General features: G+C 52.2%; 1 protein-coding gene across 1 annotated transcript; it reads left to right on the forward strand.

Annotated features, from left to right (window-relative positions):
* Nucleotides 1-9,997: 9,997 nt before the first annotated feature.
* LOC117436997 (hydrocephalus-inducing protein homolog) lies at nucleotides 9,998-20,818 on the forward strand (the record flags this gene model as incomplete). Its single annotated transcript, XM_034069383.1, has 7 exons — nucleotides 9,998-10,204; nucleotides 11,276-11,395; nucleotides 14,788-14,922; nucleotides 15,463-15,662; nucleotides 17,418-17,542; nucleotides 19,015-19,216; nucleotides 20,713-20,818. Coding segments are annotated over exons 1-7 (1,095 nt in total), but the record flags the coding sequence as incomplete, so codon positions are not given.

Consider the following 20,818-nt stretch of genomic DNA (forward strand, 5'->3'; position numbering starts at 1 on the left):
CCAGCAGGGCCTGGCAGCAGGAGGAGCGCCCCGGGGCATGCTGGGAGCTGTAGTGCTGGGGCTGCCGGCGGCCATGTTGGTGCTGGGGCTTGCAGGTTGTGCTGAGGGGAGGGCCGGGGCCAGCGCTGAGGTGAGCGAGCCCCTGTGGAGATGGAGACAGCCCCGCTGTGGGCACAGGCACCGGGCACCCCGACTGCCAGAGCGCCGAGAGCTGCCCCAGCCCGGCCTGCGGCCTGCAGCTGGCCCTGGGCCTGCACAGGAGGAAAGGGGAGAGCACAGAGAGGCAGAGAAAGAAGGGCCTGGGCTGAAGAGGTTCCCTGGCAGGACGGAGAGCGGGAGCTGTGGTGAGTGCCCGGCCCTTGGGGCCGTGTCTGCCTCTCATCTCTCCAAGCTCCCCGCTCCCTTTCCCCTTGCTGTCATTGTCTCCCTTCCCCAGACCTCTCTTCTATTCCTGTGCTGTCCTCCACGTCCCTCTCTTCTCCAAGTCCTTCTTTCTCTGTCTCTCTACCAGCCCCTTCTCCTGCTTGCAGCTCATTCTGTATCCCACCGTCTCTGTCTTTCTCCCTGCCTACTTCTCCTCTCTCTGGCTGTGTCTGCTGCTCCCAGACCCTTCCTCCATCACTCTGCAGGGCTTCTGATGCTTCTCTTTCTTTCTCCATCCCTCTGAGCTGCTCCTTGCTCCTGCACTTCTCTTTCTCTTAGTTGTTAGTCTTGTTTGTTGCTCTGGTTTTAGAATCCTAGAATAGTTAGGGTTGGAAAGGACGTTCAGATCATCCAGTTCCAAGCCTGTGCCATGGGCAGGAACACCTCACATTAAACCATGTCACCCAAGGCTCTGTCCAGGCTGGCCTTGAACACTGCCAGGGATGGAGCATTCCCAAGTTCCTTTGGCAGCCTGTGCCAGCCCCTCACCGCCCTCACAGGGAAGAACTTCTTCCTTATATCTAACCTAAACTTCCCCTATTTCAGCTTGAACCCATCACCCCTTATCCTGTCACTCTGGTCCCTGATGAAGAGTTGCTCTCCCACATCCTTGTAGCCCCCCCTTCAGACACTGGAAGCTGCTCTGAGGTCTCCATGCAGCCTTCTCTTCTCCAGGCTGAAGACCCCAGTGTTCTCATCCTGTCTCCATACAGGAGCTGCTCCAGCCCCTGATCGTTCTCGTGGCCTGCTCTGGACTTGTTCCAACAGCTCCATGTCCTTTTTATGTTGGGAACACCAGAACTGCACCCAGTGCTGCAAGTGGGGTCTCAGAAGAGCAGAGCAGAGGGGCAGGATCACCTCCTTCGCCCTGCTGGTCATGCTCCTTTTGATGCAGCCCAGGACACAGTTGCTTTCTGGGCTGTGAGCACACACTCATGTTCATTTTCTCATTGACTGACACCCTCAAGTCCTTCTGGACAGGGCTGCTCTGAGTCTCTTCTGCTCCCAACCTGTAGCTGGGATTGCTGGGATTGCTCTGACGCAGGTGTAGGAGCTTGCATTTGGCTTGGTTGAACTTCATGAGGTTGTCATTGGCCACCTCTCAGGCGTGTCAGGGTCCCTCTGGATGGCATTCCTTCCCTCCAGCGTATCGACCGAACCACACAGCTTGGTGTTGCTAGCAAGCTCTCCCTGCCCCTATTTGTTTTTTACCCACTCACCTTTCCTCTACCCACCACATCTTTTGATGATCTCTGTCAATCCTGTAGTCCTTACTTCTCTCTGCCCTGCTCCCTCTCCCACTGTTTGCCTCTCTTCCTCTTTCCCTGCTGCTTCTTTCTCCATCTCTGTGCAGATCCCTACTCTTTTATTCTTCTCATGTCTTTCTTCCTTTCTTTCTCTCTTTCTCTCTTTCTCTCTCTCTTTCTCTCTTTCTTTCTCTGTCTTTCTCTCTCTTTCTCTCTCTTTCTCTCCCTTTCTCTCCCTTTCTCTCCCTTTCTCTCCCTTTCTCTTTCTCTCTCCTTCTCTCTCCTTCTCTCTCTTTCTCTCCCTTTCTCTCCCTTTCTCTCCCTTTCTCTCCCTTTCTCTCCCTTTCTCTCCCTCCTTCCCTCCTTCCCTTCTTCCCTCCTTTCCCTTCCTTCCCTCCTTTCCCTTCCTTCCATCCTTCCCTCCTTTTCCTTCCTTCCTTTTCCTTCCTTCCTTTTCCTTTCTTCCTTTTCCTTCCTTCCTTTTCCTTCCTTCCTTTTCCTTTCTTCCTTTTCCTTCCTTCCTTTTCCTTCCTTCCTTTTCCTTCCTTCCTTTTCCTTCCTGGAAAGCAGCAGCTGGATGTGATAAGGCTTGAAGTAGCTGAATGTACTATTGGATTGTGTTTTCCCAGTGAGGTTCAGGCCCTGATGCAGCTGACAGAAATGTGGCAGGCCTGGCCATTGAGCAGCTAATGCAGTGCCTGCCCTCGGCTGCCCGGCAGCAGAGAGGGGCACGAACGCTTGGCCCCTGCACCCAGAGCCGAAGAGCCAGGAGGGGATACTTCCTGATGTGTAGGCCTTCCCTTTGCACATGAAGGCAGCACGGGCAAGTGGGGTGCCAGGAGGAGCTGTGCTTCAGTGCCCATCACTTCTGAAGCAGCTCGAAGCCCTTCAGAGGCTGCCAGGATCTCTTTTTCAGGGGATATAACCAGCCTTGGATCCTGGGGATCCCCGACTCCGAAAGCCGAGGGGTCGACCTGGAGTCTGCGCTGGAGCTTTCTGCCAGAGGCTCCAGGTAAGCCCATTCTCCCCAGTGCAGTGCAGAGCACATTTCACACCTTGCCCAGTGCGCACTGCCCAAGGGCATGAACTATCTCCTGGTTCATTTGTTCAGAGGCTGTTGTTGCTCAGGGCCCCATCTGCAATTGTTCTTCCTTGGCTCACTGCTGCAGTTTACAATCAGACTGTCATGTGGGTTGTGCACGGGCCCTGTGGGGCTCCTGAAGGGTGAGTGGGTCCTGCTGAGCACTCCTGGACTCTCCAAACAATGCATCAGCTCATGGATGGCAATCAGGGAGTCTGGGTTGGTGCCATCTTGCCACCGGTGCACTGCTGTGGTAGTGATTGGCACTTGTTCTTCTACCTTCAGCATCCCCAGCACAGAAGGATCCTGTGAGAGACCAGGCAAGGCAGAGCTGCTGCATTTCCTCTGTCTCCAAGACAGCTCTACCAACAGCTCCTCAGTCACCTTTGGGCAGTGCCTGTCACAGGGGTTGGAGTAGCCTCAGTGCCTGTTGCTGACATTGAAATAGCTGTGCCACCTCTTGCTGAGGTAGCAGTTGCGGTGCCTGTTGTAGGGGTTGGAGTGGCTGCTGTGCCACATATCTTTTATTTGTATATGTGTGTCTGTATATTTCTGTGTACCCTGTAATGTGATGAGGTAGTGGATTTTTGCTGGAAGCTTCAGCCCAGCCCTGGATCTAGGGCTTTTCTTTAGGGTATCTTAGAGCTGCCCGTGAAGGAGAAGGGGTATTGCAGCCCAGCAGAAATAATGGCAGAATCCCAGCCCCTCCAGCATGTCTGTGAAACCCTCCCACTGTCCCACACAGCATTATTCAGTGTCTCTTGCAGGACTGGTCCAGGGACATCTGAATCAATAGGCAGGAGCAGGACTGCAGCAGAAGTAGCATGAGCGCCTGGCAGAGTTGGACTAGGACTAGTAATTGGTAGTGAGGGTGCTAGTGTTTGGTCCAAGTGTGTGGTACGTGACTGTTTGTATGGTGTGAGAACCCTGTGTAAAACCACATTTGGGGTTCCCCAGTGTGTCTGGGATACTCTGCTATCAGGGCAGTAGAATCTCCATGAAGGTTTCATACAACTTTAGGATAATACTGCACAAGAATTGGGAAAAAAGAAACGAAAACAAAGAAACCCCAACAAAACCAAACCACAAAACCTAAGTCAATGAAGAAATAATCAAAGCTTTTGTGCATTCTTTATAAAACAATCTGAACTCATTTGAGGTTGTCTGTTAAGAAGGAGGAAAAGAACTGTTAGAGCTGAACCCAGTGCAGTGATGGGGAGAAAACTCCAGGCACAAACTTGCCAACAAAGTTTTCAAGCTGACAAGCAGGTATTCTTCATTGCGGCGCCGGGAGACACAGGGGAGAGCTCCTCCTGCCGTTGTGTCCCCCTGTTGCTCCACAGGCCATCCTTATGTAGTCGCTGGGCATACATACATAGTCATGAGGCTACGTGTGGATTATGTTGTTTTCCAGAAAGTTCCCTGCATGCGTACAAAAATGTGGTGGTCTCTGAGGGTATTTACTTCTTCCAACAATCTTCATCACTTCTGGCAGAAGTTCTAATCCAGGTCCTGGAAGGATACCTGTCGGTAATAGTAAAATTGGGTATTACAGCACCTAAGGTGCCTGCCCCCTTCCAGCTGGGGAGGTAGAGTCTTATAAGCATTTTCTCCACATAACCAATACCATCCTTTCCGTTTAGGAATGAGCCACCACTGAACCAGGTTACCATCTATATTAATAGTGTGGTTGCAATTTGAATGGTGACCCACATCTGTGGCATTTGAACAAGCATGATCTCCTGCCCTGGTTCCTGGTGTAATACATCTTTGTGCACAGGTGTGATATTTATTACCTGGATTAGGATTAACTGTTCCAAATGTTAACCTTTCGTTTGAATACAAATTGCTAGTGTTCACCCACAGGTTTGTCCATGAAACAGTGTTAGGAATTGGAACTCCAGTTCATGGGAGTTCCAGGCTTTCTCCTGATTTAGGCACCTGTGCACACACCCAACAGTCACTATGATTAAAAACTTCAGTACCATTTTGCATTAATTTCAGGTATAAATTCTGGTCCCAAGCTTGTGCACCAGTTATCATACGAGTCCAAATTACGACCGACGCAAGTTCATACGTAAGGGTCCTGAAGGTTCCATCTGCCACATCTCTGGTTCTGGTGCTTTCTTTATTCTTGAATACTGTATCCGAGCAGGTTGTTCCTTTATCTTCCCTGCTGTAAAGGTGGTCAGTGATATCTGGTACGTTCCGCTCCACTTCTCCTGTAGAGGATCTCCTGAAAAATTCTTAACATAAACCCAGTTTCCAGATCTGAAAGGGTGAATGGGATAATCCAAACCTCTTGCTCTTGTCCCTGCTACTCTCTTATTTATCTCCTCCAATTCTTTTCCCAGATTGACCAAAAATTGTCAGAGATAGCCTTCTGCCACTTCCTGAAGACTTCCTGCTTTAAACTGGGACTGTTATGGTCTTCCATATAAAATTTCAAATGGGCTAACCTCTTCTTTTGACCGAGGTTTAGTTTGAATTCTTAATAGAGCCAGTGGTAACCTTGGTACCAATAGAATTTCATTTCCTGACATATTTTCCTAATTTGTTGTTTGATCAGATGGTTCATCTTTTCTACGTGCTCACTGGCCCGAGGCCTGTATGGAACATGTACTTGCCAATCAACTTCCCCCTGATCCCGGAGGATGGGAAGGAGAATGGAAAGAGTGTAACTCCCAGGGGCTGAGGTAAGTCAAGTAACTAAAGTATAACACAGACCACTGCTGCTACCACCAATAATAATAATGATAAGGGAAATAACAAGGGAAGAGAATACAGCTGCTCGTGAGGATCAATGTTTACAGATATGTAAAGGGTGGGTGTCAGAATGATGTTTTTTTTCAGTGATATCCAGGGATAGGACAAGGGGCAATGGGTGTAAACTGGAGCATAGGAGGTTCCATGTGAACATCAGGAAGAACTCCTTTACTGTGAGAGTGACAGAGCACTGGAAGAGGTTGCCCAGGGGGGTTGTGGAGTCCCCTACATTGGAGATATTCAAGGCCCGCCTGGACAAGTTCCTGTGTGATGTACTCCAGGTTACCCTGCTCTTGCAGGGGGTTGGACTAGATGATCTTTTGAGGTCCCTTCCAACCCTTGGGATTCTGTGGAAAATGAAGATCTGCCCCTCTGCTCCCAGTGCCCAGAGGGGATGTGCTGGCAGTCAGCACAGAGGTCTCGATCCCATCAGAGCTGTAGAGTCTGACAGAACCTGCATGGCAGAGAGCAGAGGCTCTCGTAAGGGATGCACTGGCTGCCCTGTTTAAAAATCAAAGCCCTGGCTTGGGTTCCAGCCCAGGAGAGCCTCTGCACAGCTGTTGTTTGACAAAACTCCCAGTCTTTTTGGCCAAAGACTTTCAGGTACAAATGCAGTCAAATAGTTGACTAAGCAAAAGGCAATCCAGTGGTCCATTCTTGAGCAGAGCAGTGATTGCTTTGGGATTTTGCTTGAGTTCAGACAGTTGTGGCTGTGGCATGGTTGTAATGGGCCTGTGAAGGCACCTGCTTGGGGCAGGTAAAGCCACATTCATCTTTGCTTTTATTTCTTGGTGCCTGCTTCAGTTTGGAAGCTCGTTGCACAGCAGGGCTTGTGCCTGCAGCCTGCCCAGCACCTCTGAGCACAGCGTGCGTGCTGCAGGGAGCTGCCCCAGCTGCCTGTCAGCAGCAAGAGATGGGCCTGTCCCTCCAGTGCTTCCCAAGTGATAAATAACCCAAGCTGCTCCTTTCACAGCTTCTGAAGAGCCTGTGGGGCTTCGTAGGTGCTGGGGTTGTGGCCGGTGCTCCTGTGGGCTCAGGTTGAAAGGCTGCACCGTTATCAGTGCCCCTGACATCTGTCCCCTTTCCTGTTTAACCTGAGACATGGTGCCAGTACCTTGCTGAATTGGGCACGAACCTCCATCCTGAATGCGCCCATCTTTCTGTGCCCTGTCTCCTGGCAGTCACAGCCTCGGTTGCTGCCCTGCTTGTGTCAGAGATTGCCCCTGAACTGTGAGTAACTTCTTGAATGTTCTGAAATCTGCAGCAAGGCAGCTGCTGGGTTAAATGGTTTCACAGTGTGAAGGGAGAAGAAGAGCAAGGAGGCATCACACTTGTTGGGCTCAAGTTACTTCTGTTTTGTTTTAAAAAGTGATGGAAGGAAAACAGTTCCTCAGTTCAGATTTGACTGCACAGCTGACATCAGGGTCTCCAAACTGGGGTATTTGAAATGCTGTCTGGATTTAGGAAAGGAGGAGAGAAGCCTTTGCTTGAGCTCTCCAGTTTTCACCTGGATTCATGGCTGGACATGATGCGGGACATGTTTTGGAGTGTTTCCACAGGCTGGCTGCCTGGAGAGCCAGTTAGCACTCGGGGCTCATCTCCTCCCTGGCTGGTTTGTAAATCCCCAGATGCTGAGTGTTGGTTTCAAAGTGAGGGCTCCACGTTCCCCACCAAGCAGACGTGAGGATTTGCTTTGCCTGTGGCCGAGAGTCTCATGGGAAGGTTTTGTTTCTGGCAAAGGCTGTGCTGAAAACGTGTGAGGCTCCTGGCAGCTGAGATGCCCCAGGAAGCTGGGTGGCCTTGGCTGGTGCGTGTGCCCATGTGCGCAGGCTGAATGGGTACAAAGTGATGGATGGGTGCTCAGCAGGGACAGCAAGAGGGGTCACCCCAAAGGCAGCCTGGCCATGGCCCTGGTGTGAGTGGGCTCCTCCTGGGCCAGCGAAGTAGGAATTAAATGGTTGCTTTGTAGTCAGTGTGGAAGCTTTTTTCTTTACTCCTGCAGCAGGGAAATGATTGGCTCATGTGCAGTGTATAAACCAATTTATCTGCCGCTCACAGAGCGTGAACAACTGGTGCTGTAAGGTGCACTTTAATGGTGCTGCAGCCCTTCAGTGCGGGGCAGACATTGAAGGCGTAGGGGGGCTGCAGGGATCTGCAAGGCTGTAACTTTAGCAAGGCCCTGCAGTGGCCGTGGAAGCCAGCAGAGGAGAGACAAGGCGGCCGACAGTGATAGCGAGAGAGCTCAAGGCAGGAAGCAGCAGGGTCTCCACTCCAGCCTGGAGCTGGAGAAATCCCAGAGCCACAAGTGGTGGTGGCCTTGGTGTGGAAGTGGTGCGGGAGGGTGAGCACGTTCTTTCCAGGGGGTGTGGACCTCTCCTATTGTGACATAGAGGGAGCTGCTGCTGCTCAATGCACTGAGGCAGGAGCAGGCTTGAGCTACTGTCAGGCTCTGAGCTCTGCTTCGTGGAGGCGCTGGTGAAACCCTGCCCTAGCTGGCAAAGCCAGAGCGTTGAGGAGAGGGGCTGGGCAGCCCAGGTGCCAGCCCTGTCCTTTGGTGCCCAGGTTCCCCTGGCTGTTGGCAGCCCAGCAGCAGTTCCCTGCTGTGCTGGTGGGCAGCATCCCCACCGAGGCAGCTCCTGTCCCTCCAGCTGCCCACAGGTGCCGAGCAGTGCGAGGGCATTTGGGAGCCAGGGCCCTGCGGGGAGGAATCCTCCAGGAGAAGCGTGAATCACCCGTGCTGAGGTAGCGTCTGGCCCTGGGCAGGGAGGAGGCAGCTCCGTTGGCAGCAGGGATGGGGCAGTTGTGTGATAGCCGCAGGATTTAAACACCCCTGGGCTAAGAGCAGGGCTGGGCAGGTAGAAGGGCTTGAAGGGGCTGTGGAACTGCCGTGCGGCTTGCAGCGATGGTAGAGACTTGGAGCTAGGCTGTAGGTCCTGCAGCAAAGGGAGCCTTGTCTGTGTGAGGTGGGGAGCAGGGAGCCCCGGGGTGGTGGGCTGGAGGGGTGCTGTGTCCTGGGTGCTGGTTTGTCCTGCCCCTGCAGGGAGATGTGCCCGATTGCTCCGTTGTGCTCCTTTCCTGCTCCTCTGGGAGGCTGGTCCCTGCGGGCTCTGGGGCTGTGGAAGAGCCTTGCTCCAGGGCTCAGGGGAAGCTGCTGGGCTGGCCGGGCTGTGGAGGTTGGAAGCACTCTGGAAATAAGCGTTGTGGGGGTGACAACAGGATTCGTTTCAAGTGAAGTGAAATCACAGTTTGGAGAATTGGGACGAATGAGGCAGTTAAGAGCCGGTAATAAACCCTGAAATCAGATGAATGTTGGATCATCCCCATGAGGTTTCTCCCCTGACAAGCAGTTCTTTCCAGCTTTAAAGGCCAGCTCTTGCTGCAGCAGGTCCTCCTGAGCAGAGGCAGTGCAGAGCTCTGGTGTTTGTTGCAAGAACAAAAGGAACCGGTAGCCTTGTTTCCTGAAGCTGCCAAGGGCCCAGCACCACAAACACCGTTTGTGCCGTGCTGTAGCTGTCTTGGGCGTAAAGGCATGAAGTGATTGCCTTGCGTGCAGGGTGTGGGGGAGAGTCGAGGGGCAGGGAATGGCCATCTTTGCCTAGATGCTGTCTTGCTGTGTAGAGCAAGTGCACACAACAGAGGTGCTGTGGAACACAGGGAAGCAGGAGGGAATATCCTCCTGGATTTTCCTTAGATCTGAGGTAATTGCTCCTGTGCCTTTGATGGTTTCCTGCTTCTTTCCTGCTGTGGCAGCCTGGAATGGCTGTAGGGAGCCTCGAGTTTGGGTGTTACCAAGTGAAAATGAGGGCATCCTTCTGCATGGAGAAGTGCTCTTGGGCAGTGGGGTGGTTTCCTGCCTGGAAGGAGCTGTTTTTGCCAGCTAATCTTTGTAACTTCAAGCAGGCAAAGTAGCCTTGAGAAACTCTGGTTCTTAACCAGAGTCTTGAGCTCTGTGCTGAGTTAGTTAGAGACATCAGCAGAAGGCTCCTTGCAGAAAGGGTGAGAAGTGCCAGCAGCCCCTGGTGTGTCTCCGTGGCTGGTGGGACTGCACCCAGAGCAAAAGGCTGTTTTGGCTCAGGGGCTGTCTGTTGTGGGGTTTTACGTCTATGAATGGAGCCTAAATGTGGTCTAATGATGAGTGAGGGTGGGGAGGGCCTGCGTTCTGTGCTTAGGAAGGATGCCAGAGGCTGGAGACATGGCTGTGTCCTTTGGGTGTGCCAGGAATGGCGAAGCCCTGGCACAGATTGCCCAGAGAAGCTGTGGCTGCCCCATCCCTGGCAGTGTTCAAGGCCAGGTCGGATGGGCCTTGGAGCAAGCTGCTCTAGTGGAAGGTGTCTGTGGCCGTGGCAGGGGGTTGGGAGTGGGTGAGTTTTAAGGGCCCTTCCCTAAGGTTGTGGGTTCCAGGCTTCCATGGGTGTGGGGTTTTAAGGTTCTGGGGTTGTGGATTGTCCAATTGTTGCTTCTTCCAGGTGAGCTCTGCGACATGGCCAGTGGCAAGACCCCCCGGCCCATGAGGTCTTCCAGAAGGGCGGATGGATTCCAGAGCAGAGTGGTAGCATCTCGTAATCCCAAGCTGGTCAGAGAGGCAGAAGAGTCTCTCAGCAGCAAGCAAAGGCTGGCGAGGCCTCAGGAGCTGAGGCGGCCCCGGACTGCCCAGCTTCGGGACATGGGTGAAGTCTGCCATCAAAAGGTAGCCTTTCCCTGGCCTTTTCCTTGCTGTTTGACGTGCTATTTGAAGAGGGCACGTGCTTGTGGCTGACTTGCCTCCAGCTCACCCAAGCAGCTTGATGATTAGGTCCTGTTGTCATTTCCGACTGGTGGTGGTGGAGTTCTTTCTGCTGGGGAAAGGCAAAACATGTGTTTGCAGTGAGCCATTGAAGTCCTGATCTGCAGGAAGCCAATGGAACCTGTGCTGCAGTTGGTGGGTTTTGCTGGAGTTGAGCTACCATCGCTAAAGCATGCTACTGGGGGTAGGGCTGGGGCAGGACACAAGGGCAGGAGCTGCTATTTCTCACCCTGCTGTTCAAAGAGCCACCTCTGGCTTTGTTGTAGTCAACTGCCACGTGCTTGGGGTCACAGGACTCCCTCAATGGTGGCAGTGATAGAATACAGTGAAGCAGCAACTTTAAAGCTCCTGGGGAAACGGGGTACGAATTGCAGCCTAGCTCAAGTTGCCCAGTAATGCTGGGGAAAGAGCTGAACTTCATCCCCATCCAGCATTCACCTCATTTATCTGTTTCCCAACTGCCCTGTTACTTTCTTGTTGGCCTTTCCTCCCTGGTACTGGTGTCTTCCGCCTGGTTTCTCGGCTCTCCATCAAAAAAAGATATGTGGGATGTGTGGGACTCAGTGTTGCTGTCCCAGAGGGAAGTTCACCCGCAACTTGTTTCCTGTGGAGGCTCATGGAAACTGCTGGGTTTTGCTTGCTCCCTGAGTGCTGGTGGCTGTTCCAGCAAGTGTCTGGAGTTGAGTGAGCAGCTTAGCAGAGGGCTCTGCTGGAGGTGAGCGCTGCTTTGCCTTTTAGAGAAGGCAACCTGAAGAAAGAGCCTCCAAAAGAGCTTCTTAGCTTGAGGCTGCTCAGCATGGTCCAGAACCCTTTGCTGAGCTGAGAGCAGAGGTGGGTGAGCTGCCATCTCCTAGCGTGAGCTGGGCAGATGTAGTCACCAAGAGACTGTATTTACTGGAGATGAGTGTGGGATCTTCCTTCGTTAATCTTTCTCCCAGCAGCTGAAGCTCTCTCTGCTCTGTCTTGCATCTGCAGTTCTCAGCCGTTGATCGGGACCAGAGGTCGTTCCAGCCTTTCCCATCCGAGGTGGTGTTTGAGAACTACATTCCCCACCAGTTCTACATAGCGTCGCTAGCTCTGAGGAACAAAGACAGGGTAAGTGCTGGGCTGTGGAGGTTGAGCACTGGGCTGGAGGAGGAGAGCAGTGGAATTCACATGGTGTGCAGCAGAGCAAGTTCCCTGCTGCAGTGCAGCGCATGCAGAATAAAATGTCTCACCAGCATTATTCTGCAAGATGGGGGAAATGTTCCCATGCTGGGGATTCTGGTTTTGGCTGTGCACTGGTGGTATCTACCCAAAGGAGCTCTTTGAGCCAGCATGCTTCCCCTTGAAAGCCCTGGACTGATGGGATTGTCGAGGGCTGTGCAGTTCTTGCCTGCTGTCATGCTTTACCTCGAGTGTGCACCGTGTCCCGGTGGCTCTTTGGTCAGTCTTGGTTTCTGGCAGGCCATGTTTTCCTCTCTCAGCCTGTTCATCCACCTGTGTGCAAGTCCCTGTCAAAGCACAGGTCTTGAGTCTTCTCCACTTTGTGCTGGAGTAAGTTGTAACTGCTGGCATTAGCACTGCAGGCTGGGTGTTTTGGAAGAGCAGTGGAACAGGCTGGCTTAGCAGGAGCAGTTAAAGGGGAGGACTTGAGGTGCCGCTTGAAGCTCCTGCTAAGCTCAGTTCAGTTCTGCTGAGGTGTTTCTAAGCCAGCATGGCTGTGCTTTCCCTTTGGAGAATCCCAGCACAGGCAGGGTAATGTGCTCCTGAAGGTGTCCAGCTTGAACTGGAAAGATTGTGATCCTTTTGAGATTTCCTGAGAAAATTGAGCAGGGAAAAGCTGAGCGATGTCAGCAATTTTGTTCTGCTCTGCTGTAAAGGGGGAAAAGGAGACCTTTTGAATTTCAGTTGGGGAAACATTTGCTCCAGTGAGACATGTGCCAAGAGCAAGCCGGTGGGAAAAGACAGGAGGCAGGGAAGGGGCTGAGTTCAGCATCCTGTCCTGGAGCACTTTCTTCCGCACAGGGATTCTCTTGCTGCGTAACAGGAAGTGTGCTGGAAGCAGAGAAAAGTCAGAAACAGGTATAATTCCGGATCCTGTTGCGTAAGAAAGAGCAAGATGTGTGTGTGAGAGGAGGGCACGGGGGGAGGTGGAAGTGTGCAGATGAATTAATCCCCTCCTCAAATCTCCCTGTTGGGAGAATGAAAGGATGGGACAAAAGGAGTGACACTGTTAGGGCTTAATGTAGGGGGAGGAAGAGCAAGAGAAGGCAAAGTATCTCCTGAGATGACAGGTTTTACAGGGGCATGGTAGAGCATGGAAGACCCTTTGGCAAGGAAGGATGAAGGTGTGGTCCCTCAGTTACTGCCAGAGAGTTCTGTGTCATTCCTGGTGTAGCTTGGCAATACTGGGAAGTTGCAGTGTGGGTACCTATGGCCAAGGGAAACGACTGGTGTGGTTCACAGTGACTTTGGGCAATCTCTGCTGTAGGTGTGCCCTTTGCTTATTATAATGCGCCTCAGTTTCTCTTTTCCTACTGCTCTGCTTCATTCCCGCTGTGTCTTTTGGCTTCAGCTGCTCCCTCAGCCATGCAGCACCTCAGATATTTGCCTTTGCCAAGTACCAGCGAAGAGGCAAACAGTGAATTTGCTCTATTCATTCTTCCCAAGTGGAAAACAACATCTGCATTGATGTTGGTGCCATTCCCAATAAAACGTAATAGACTGGTACAGCTGCAGTTTGGGTTTTATATGCCCTGTGAAGGGGAGGCAGTGTGTACGCTGTTGATTTTACCCAAAATGAATTAGTTGTGAAGCTAGTACGACCTCAGGCATTGGACAGCCCTGGTGTAAAAGGAAGACCAGCTCTAAGGAAAACCCTTGGCATATTGAAATGCACAAAAATAGAGCTGATAATCCCAAGAGAGTTTCTTATGTTGTAATTTTGCTGGGTTTTGGTCATGTCCTGGAGAAAAGGAACATTGTGCCAGGTCTGTCTCATGAGTTTCCCAGATCCCTCTGAATCCTACTGATGTCTCCTGTATGATAGCTGAGGTTGTCTGCTTCCTAAAACTGCAGCTAGCAGCAAAGTGTAAGAGAGGCAAAGTGTAATGGAGCCCAGTAGGTGCTCTGTAAGCAGTCCGATACGGAAGTGCTTCACTATGTGCTTGCTGCTCTTGCCTACTTGCTGTCGAATTGCTTTCCTGTCTTCAGGCTGCTCCTCAGCACCCTCAGAGGTGTCCTGGGTGGCTCTTGCTGAAGATCTTTGCCACCTGGGCTCACGTCCCAAGGGACTTGGTGACCAGAACGTGTGGCTGCTGTGGGAAGAATGGGCTCCTGGAGCTTGCTGCCGCAGGGCATTGCTGGGAGCAAAGGGTGTTTAGAGCATTGAGGGCTGCCTTGGCCATGGGTTCTCAGGCTTGGGTGGGGGGTGCAGAATGAGCCTCCATTTGTTCCAAGCCTGGTGTGTTCATCAGTGGAGCTGCCTGTCATTCAAACTCTCCTTGTTCTACTTTCTGAGCTGACATTGGGTGCTGGGGAGTTGCTGCCTGTGTGCTAGAGAATGCCTGTTTGCTGTCTCTGTGCCTGTGGTATCCAGAGGACAGACACTTGCAGCAGGATGCTTGCAGGAAGGGCTGGCTATGAGGAGGGACAGGCAGAAATGGGGCTCTCCTGCAGCAGCCAGAGGCCTGGCTGCAGTCACCAGGCAGCAAGAGCCTCCAGAGAGCTCAGGGTGGCTTTCAGTAATGAAGTGACACTGTGAGGCAGTGCTGGTCACGTATCTCAAAGCAGAAAGTGCCTTTGAGGACCATAATAGATAGGCACAGGCTGGGGGGGTTGTCTGGCTTTCCATCATACAGGCACATTGGGTGTTCTCATCTCTGCAGCAGCCTTTCCTTGTCTTATGGATCTCCCTTGCTGCTTTGCAGCCCCCTGTAAATTCTCTTAGCCATCTGCTTCTTGCTGGGGTTGTTCTTTTGTCTTCCTGTGCTCGTCCTTTTGCTCTTGAGGTAAGCTTTTCTTCTCAGGAAGGCCAGAGTGTCTGTGATCTCCTTCTCTTGCCAGCCCACCCCCATGACTAGCACCGCAGCTTGAAAAGCCCACTCCAGCTTGGTGTGTGTGTCAGAAGTGACTTTCTTCCCCCCGTATAACCCACGCTGGTTTGCCTTCAGATAATACATTCCTCCTGCAGAGGCATGATTGCATGGATGTGTGCAGGCAGAAGCAAGCGTGTTCTTTGGGCCTGTTGAATACGCAGATGACCTGAGGTTCTGCATCTCCTTCCTGCTTCCTTCACAGCAGGACATGTTGTTCCTACTGCCTCTGTCCTGCAGCTCTGTAGCTGAGCAGAAGGGATTCAAGTCCAGCCTTGTGTGTTCCGTGCGTGTACCTTCAGAGTTAAAAGTGTTTTGGGAAGGTGGTAAGGAGGCTGTCACGTGGCCTGTCCTGGTCCCTTCTCAAGTTTCCCCAAGTGACAAAATCATAGTTGTGTGTCTTTCGTGCAGGTTCCTCGTCTGCTGAACGTCATCCTGGGGAACTCTCCTTACTTTGAGTTGATCAGCCCGAGTGATGAGGACTATAAGGTAGCCCCGGGCACGTCTTCAACCTACCGCATCCTTTTCCGACCTGATGAGAACAAGGTGAGAGTGGAGGTCCCGAGAGATGATGCCTTGAGGGGAAGGTGAACCTGCAGGGCTGGATTCCAAAGCAGGCATCTGGTGTGGGTTTTGAAGAAGTGTCCTGGGTTCAATGGGGTTGCACTGGATCTAGACCTGGGGGAGACTCTTTGCTGGTGCTGAAGGTTGTGCTGGAGGCTCTTGCCTCTTTCAGGCTCTTTTGTCCTTCAGTGGTGGAATATTTAATGGAATGTCTGTTGGCTTGAGGGCTGAGAGTCTGCTGCCTGTGCATGGCCTTTTACTCATCTTGTGTTTGCTGCTTAAATGTAGTTGAATAGTCTGTCCTATCCTCAAGCAGCATGCCTCTAGAAAGGTACAGAGGATCTGCCCCATGGTCCCTGGCTGCCCCTGCTTGTGAAATAATCTGTAATGAAAGGCCATGAAGGTAAAAAGTGCGAGTACATTATTGAATGCTACTGTGAGAGTCACAGAAACCAGCAGCAGTTCTTCTGGCACAGGCATGGTGCTAAAGGCACTGTGCTGACCTTGTTTCTTTCCCTGCAGGATTATTTTGAGGAGCTTATCATCATCACAGAGAGGGAGAAGTTCTTTGTGCCTATCCGAGCCATAGGTGCCCGAGCCAGCCTGGACTTCCCTGAGCAGCTGAACTTCTCTGAGTGTCCAGTCAGGTTCAGCACCCAGAAGACTCTGCTGGTGCGCAACGTGGGGAAGCGGGAGGCTTGCTACAGCATCACCACTCTGAGGTAAAGGAGCTCATCTCTTGTGCAAAACGCTGTTGTGTGCTCATGGAGTTGTAAACAGTGAGAAAAAGGAGGCAGAGCATCTGAGGTGTTGGACATGGGCAGGACACGTGGGGTTTGCCATTGCTTACGGTGCTTTGAGAAAGCTCTGCAAGCAAGTTTTACAGTGCAGTGATGTCTCCAAGGCAGCATCTTGCATATCTGATGCTGTTGGATTGGAAGAGCCAAGGTAGGAAGGCAGCTGGAGTGCTGCAGAAGGGGCTGTGTGGCAGAGGACAGCTCGAGGGGCTCAGGTCACGGAGCCCAAAGGCAGCATCAAGAAATGGGCAAGCAATGAGCTGGTGAGAGGCACTGAAGAGTTGATCAGCAGCTATGTCTGTATTAGCAAGCAGAGATCATAGATGAAAGCAATTGCTCTGGAGGCCCTGGCAATAAGAGTGTGTGGGCCAGGGCCTTTGTTTTCCCGTGGGCTTGGTCTGGTGCCTGGGACCAAATATGCCTAAGCAGAATGAGCTCTGAAGTGGAGAGGAGCAGGTGGTGGCTTCAGAAGTGGACTACCGGAAAGCTAAGGAGGGTGCAGGTGAAAGATGCTCCAAGTGCCTGGTGCATTTGCAAAGGGCTGGGGGCCTTTTCTCCTGGAGCTGTCTCTCTCCCACATTTCCTGGAGAGGGCTCAAGTAGCTGAGTAGCTGGTTCGCACCCTTGTGGTCACAAATAACCTTCTGAAATGGTTCCATACCACTAGGAACCAAGTACACCCGGTCTCTGGAGGCCACAAGTTCACGGTAGTCTGGTGGTCCCGTCATCAAATGCCTGAGGTGAACTGTGTTGCAGACAGCCTGTCCTGTTCCTGTTGGTCTCAGAAGCCAGTCACTGGTTTTCCAGTTTGCTGCACCGGAGAGGGGAATGTGTTTATGACACTGCATCCGCAAGGCAGGCGGTTCAGTTGGCTGGGAGTTGAGAGTTGCTTGGTCCCAGAGGTCTCAGCGCAGGAGCTGAGGTTAAGAATGCACCAAAGACCTGCTGTGTCTCAGTTGGTGCACCTGAGCTGCTTCAGTTTCTTCTCCAGGAAACGGGATTCAGAAGACTTTCAACTTGTCTCCTGTGAAACACGAGGGTCTGAGAGGAGCTTCTGCCAAAGGCTGGCAAGGCTGTTTAAGCAGGCTTCTAGGGTGCTCTTTAAGCAGGCTGCTGCTTTTCCCTGTGGAGCTCCATGGGCAGGAACTTGTAAATCACTGTACAGTTTCCTTCTGGGATTTCCAGGCCTAGTTGTCACCAGCACAATAAGTACCCAGTGAAGTCTAGCATCTATTTGCAATGCACTTGCCAACTACTCTATTGGATGACAGAGCACGTGTTGAGAGCTCCTTGACAAGGGTTTTAAGAGTTCCCGAACTTCAGCAATGAACTATTTCAGTCCCGATTTGCAATAAAGAAATGGGAAGCATTACAAAAGTTTAAGTGAGCTACACAAAAACCGTAGAATTGTGAGTAACTGGATGGCAGAGGTGAAGAGCTGAGAGCTGTGTGCAGAGGACTGGGGGCTGAGGTCATGTTATACCATGGGATCCTCTGCAGGGTTCTTCTGCATGTGATCTTCTCTTCAGCAGGGAGAGTCACCCGCTCTGTTTCTGATCCTGGATGCTCTGGTTTTCTTGTACCGCCTGTGGTTTGCTTGCTCCTTGCTTGCACAAGAGAGCTGAAGTGAACTAGACTGCAAAGTTAACGGAGGACCCAGATCTCTCTCTTTGTGTTGCAGCCCTTTCTCTGTGGATCCCTCCATTGGGACTCTTGGCGTTGGAGAAGCAATGCAAGTCACGGTGGAATTTCACCCACCAAAGACCGGTGTTTATACAAGTCCCATGATTGTTCACTATGACACAGGTAAGTGCTTGGTGCACCCTCGGTGTGTCCTTCCAAAGAGAGCAGTGTCTGCCATCATCGTCTGATGGCTTCATTGTCCTGTTGAATCCCTTCTGCAAGACTCCTTCACGCTGGGTAGAGCAAAGCTTCCATGCTGGCTGCCAGATATTGCTGTGCTGGAATATTTCAGCCTGTAACAAGGCAGCAGATCTTCCTAAGCACAGTGCACAGGGGGCGATGGGGAATATTCTGGGTGCTCCATTGGGGAAGAAGGCGTAGCAAGGAGCCTGATTGAAAAGGAGATGGCTTTTAACGTGCGAGAGAGCTGTCTGAAGAGCCTACAACTTGTCCCATAGAGCTCTGCTGACTGGTCATTGCTTTTCATCCCGATGTGTTGTGTTACAGTTCCTGGCAAGGCCTTTGAGGTAGAGACCCTCTTCTTGTGATGTGATGCACGGGTACAGTGGGTGCTCTGCCGAGAGCTGGGCCACGCTGAGGTCTTGTGACTGTGAGGAACAGTAAGTGTGGCAGCGGTAGCCATTAGGGTGCTCTGAGCTTTGCTGTAGCCTGGGAATGATTCTGTAGAACCCCCCTTGTGAGCAGCAGTTATTTAATGGTGAGGTTTAGGAAGAAGCTGCTGCTAGGGCTGGAGTCAGTAATGTGAGGGTGTAATGATGTCTGAAGGTAGGTGGTGAACAGGACCTTGGAGAAACCCTTGGGAATGGCTGTGCTGCTGTGCGTGTTGCTCTGATGCTGGAAGTCTCCAGCTTTCCAGCGGACACTTACCCTAGTGAAGGGACTCACTTATCCAGTGGTGAGGTGGTAACAGCAGCACATTTGACAAGGGAGAATGTGCTGGCAGTAGTGAGGCACTTGGCTGTGAGAGCAGCAAGGAGCAAAAGAAGGAGTTGGCAGATGGATCCGAGGGCCCCATAGCACTCTGCTGAGTGCAGAGCTCAGCACAGAAGCTGCTCTGTACTTGCCATTGTTTTTTTTGCCCTTGTCCATTTAATTTCAAATGCTCCTGCTTGGTTTCTGAGATGAGAGCTATGGCCAATATTTGAGGAGCAGGAGATGAGGATGACACGAGAGTGGGGGCATCTCCTGCCTGCAGGAGAGCCTGGGCAAGCCATGATTGAGGTGGGGCTCCTCAGCGTCACTGAGTGACTTGGATGTAGAATTCCCTATGACCTGAGTGGGATGGCAGCCCAAAGGGCACCCGGGCACATCTGCAAAGTCTCACTGTAAATGCTGTCACCTTGGGGATAAATCTCCACGAACAACCCCCAAAATAGGGTGCCTAAGGTGGTGCCAGGACATCCTCATGCCATCTCATGTGCAGCTGTCAGGATACGATAAATGTCCTGATGTGGGGAACTGCTGATGCAGCTCAGAACTGCAGCTCTTTCTCCTGTTGCCTGCAGATTGCCCCGTTCCTTGTACTTCCATCAGCAAGTGAGATGAGCCAAGACTTTGCCTTTGCTTTGTTCCAGGTGAAGATGTTCACAAAAGCCTCTGTGGAACAGCTGTAAATGCCGATATCAGGCTTGACAAGAGCTCCTTGACAGTTGAGAAGACTTCCCTCACGCTGTCAAAGCAAAGTTCCCTGGTCATCCACAACCAGAGTGGCATCACGGCCCACTTCCAGTGGAAGCGTTTTGTTGATGAGGAAGAGGAGGAGCGGCAGAAGCTGAGGTTTGTTTGAGAGATTCCTCCCAGCAAGATAGATGCACCAGGGGAAAACTAACACACAGCCTCAGAGGGCTCTTGGGGCTTTTGAAGGGATTAGGGCAGACAGAGCCATGCACAGCGTGGAGCTTAACCCTTGCCATTCCAGTCCCACCCGTGCTACAGCTGAGGATGATGTTTTGGGGAGAGAAGGTTGATTGCAATCACTGGCTTGCCTCAGAGGGCAAATTCACGTTTGGGAGCCACAAACTATTGAGTTCAGAGCTGCGTGCACTGCGGAGGGTCCATGAGGCTGAGGCAGGTGTCAGCACTCGGTACCTGGGACTGCACTGAGCAGTAGCACTGAAGAGCTGCAGGTGGCACAACTCTTATGATACTCAAGCAGTTTCTTCTTTGATAAGGTGTCAGGCTCCTTTTCCAGCCACACGCAGGATACAGTGCTCGGTTGGCCCAGAAGGTGGAGGCCGTCCTGCTGTAGGCTGGGGAATTGCCTTCCAGTGTCCTGGTTTCTGGCCCAAGGAGGTGTTTCTGGCCTTGCTCCTCAGCTGGGCAGATGTGGAGGGGGAGGGCTGTGCAGGGAAGGGAGGGCAGCCAGGACTTGGAAGTGCTTTTGGGCTTCAGCAACCTGTGTCCTGGTGGTGAGAGATGGGGCAGGTTCTTCCAAGGGTGCCTCTGGTGAAGCTTTGAAATTCCCAATTCAGGCAGCAGAGAAACACTGACAGCCTGGGGGGATGAACTGGAAATGAGACTTAAAAGCTTCTGTGACTTGGGGAATCCTTGTGCAACTTTTCAGGCTCCCAGTAAGGAGCAACCACTGTGCAGCACTGCTCCCCTCTCATCTCCCGCTTGTGATCTCTAACCACTAGAATGATTTCTGCTGCAACCAGCAATAAAGGCAGAGGTTAACTGCATTGCATCTCTGCAGAGGAGGCCAAAATGAGGGAAAAGATGAGGTGGTTCAAGGCTCAGCATAGGGTTTGCATTCAGAGATGCTGGTCCTGACTTCTTTCGTGGGTGATGCTGGGCAAAGTCCCTTCCTCTCTTGGCACCTCTGTTTTCATGCACAGAAACCCATTTGTGTCACTGAAGTGGTGGGATGCCAAACCCATTGGTTTGCTTTGGAAGTGCACCGGGATCCTCTGGTGCAAGGCAGTGCAGATACTGTTTCCTCATCCCTGTGGGTGCAAAAGGGAAGGGGAAAAGTGTGCTGCTGGTAACGTGCAGCTGAAACCCGGTTGCTTCTCCCCTCCCAGTGCAGGAGGCTTTTTCTTGAGGGCTGCCAGCTTTAAGAAACCTCTGATGAGCTTGTCAGTGAGGAGTAAAACTCGCTGCTGTGCTGGGAATAATGGGATCCATGGGGGAGCCTGTGTCTCAGGGTCAGCCCCGTGCTGAGCTGCTGCTCTTCCTCACCAAGTGCTTTGCTGCTCGTGCACGGACACGACAGGCTCTGCAAATCTGCTGCTTCTTCAATGATCTCCTTGTTTGTCTCTCCCATGGCACAGGCTGCAGAGGCAGGAAGAGGACAAGCTGGTTGATGTTCCTAAGGAGCACGGGGTGGTCCCCCCTCTCAGAGAACACCCTTCCCTTCCCGTCTGCACCTCCCAGAAC

This window comes from Melopsittacus undulatus, chromosome 14, assembly GCF_012275295.1.
Source record: "Melopsittacus undulatus isolate bMelUnd1 chromosome 14, bMelUnd1.mat.Z, whole genome shotgun sequence".
Taxonomy (NCBI): Eukaryota; Metazoa; Chordata; class Aves; order Psittaciformes; family Psittaculidae; genus Melopsittacus; species Melopsittacus undulatus.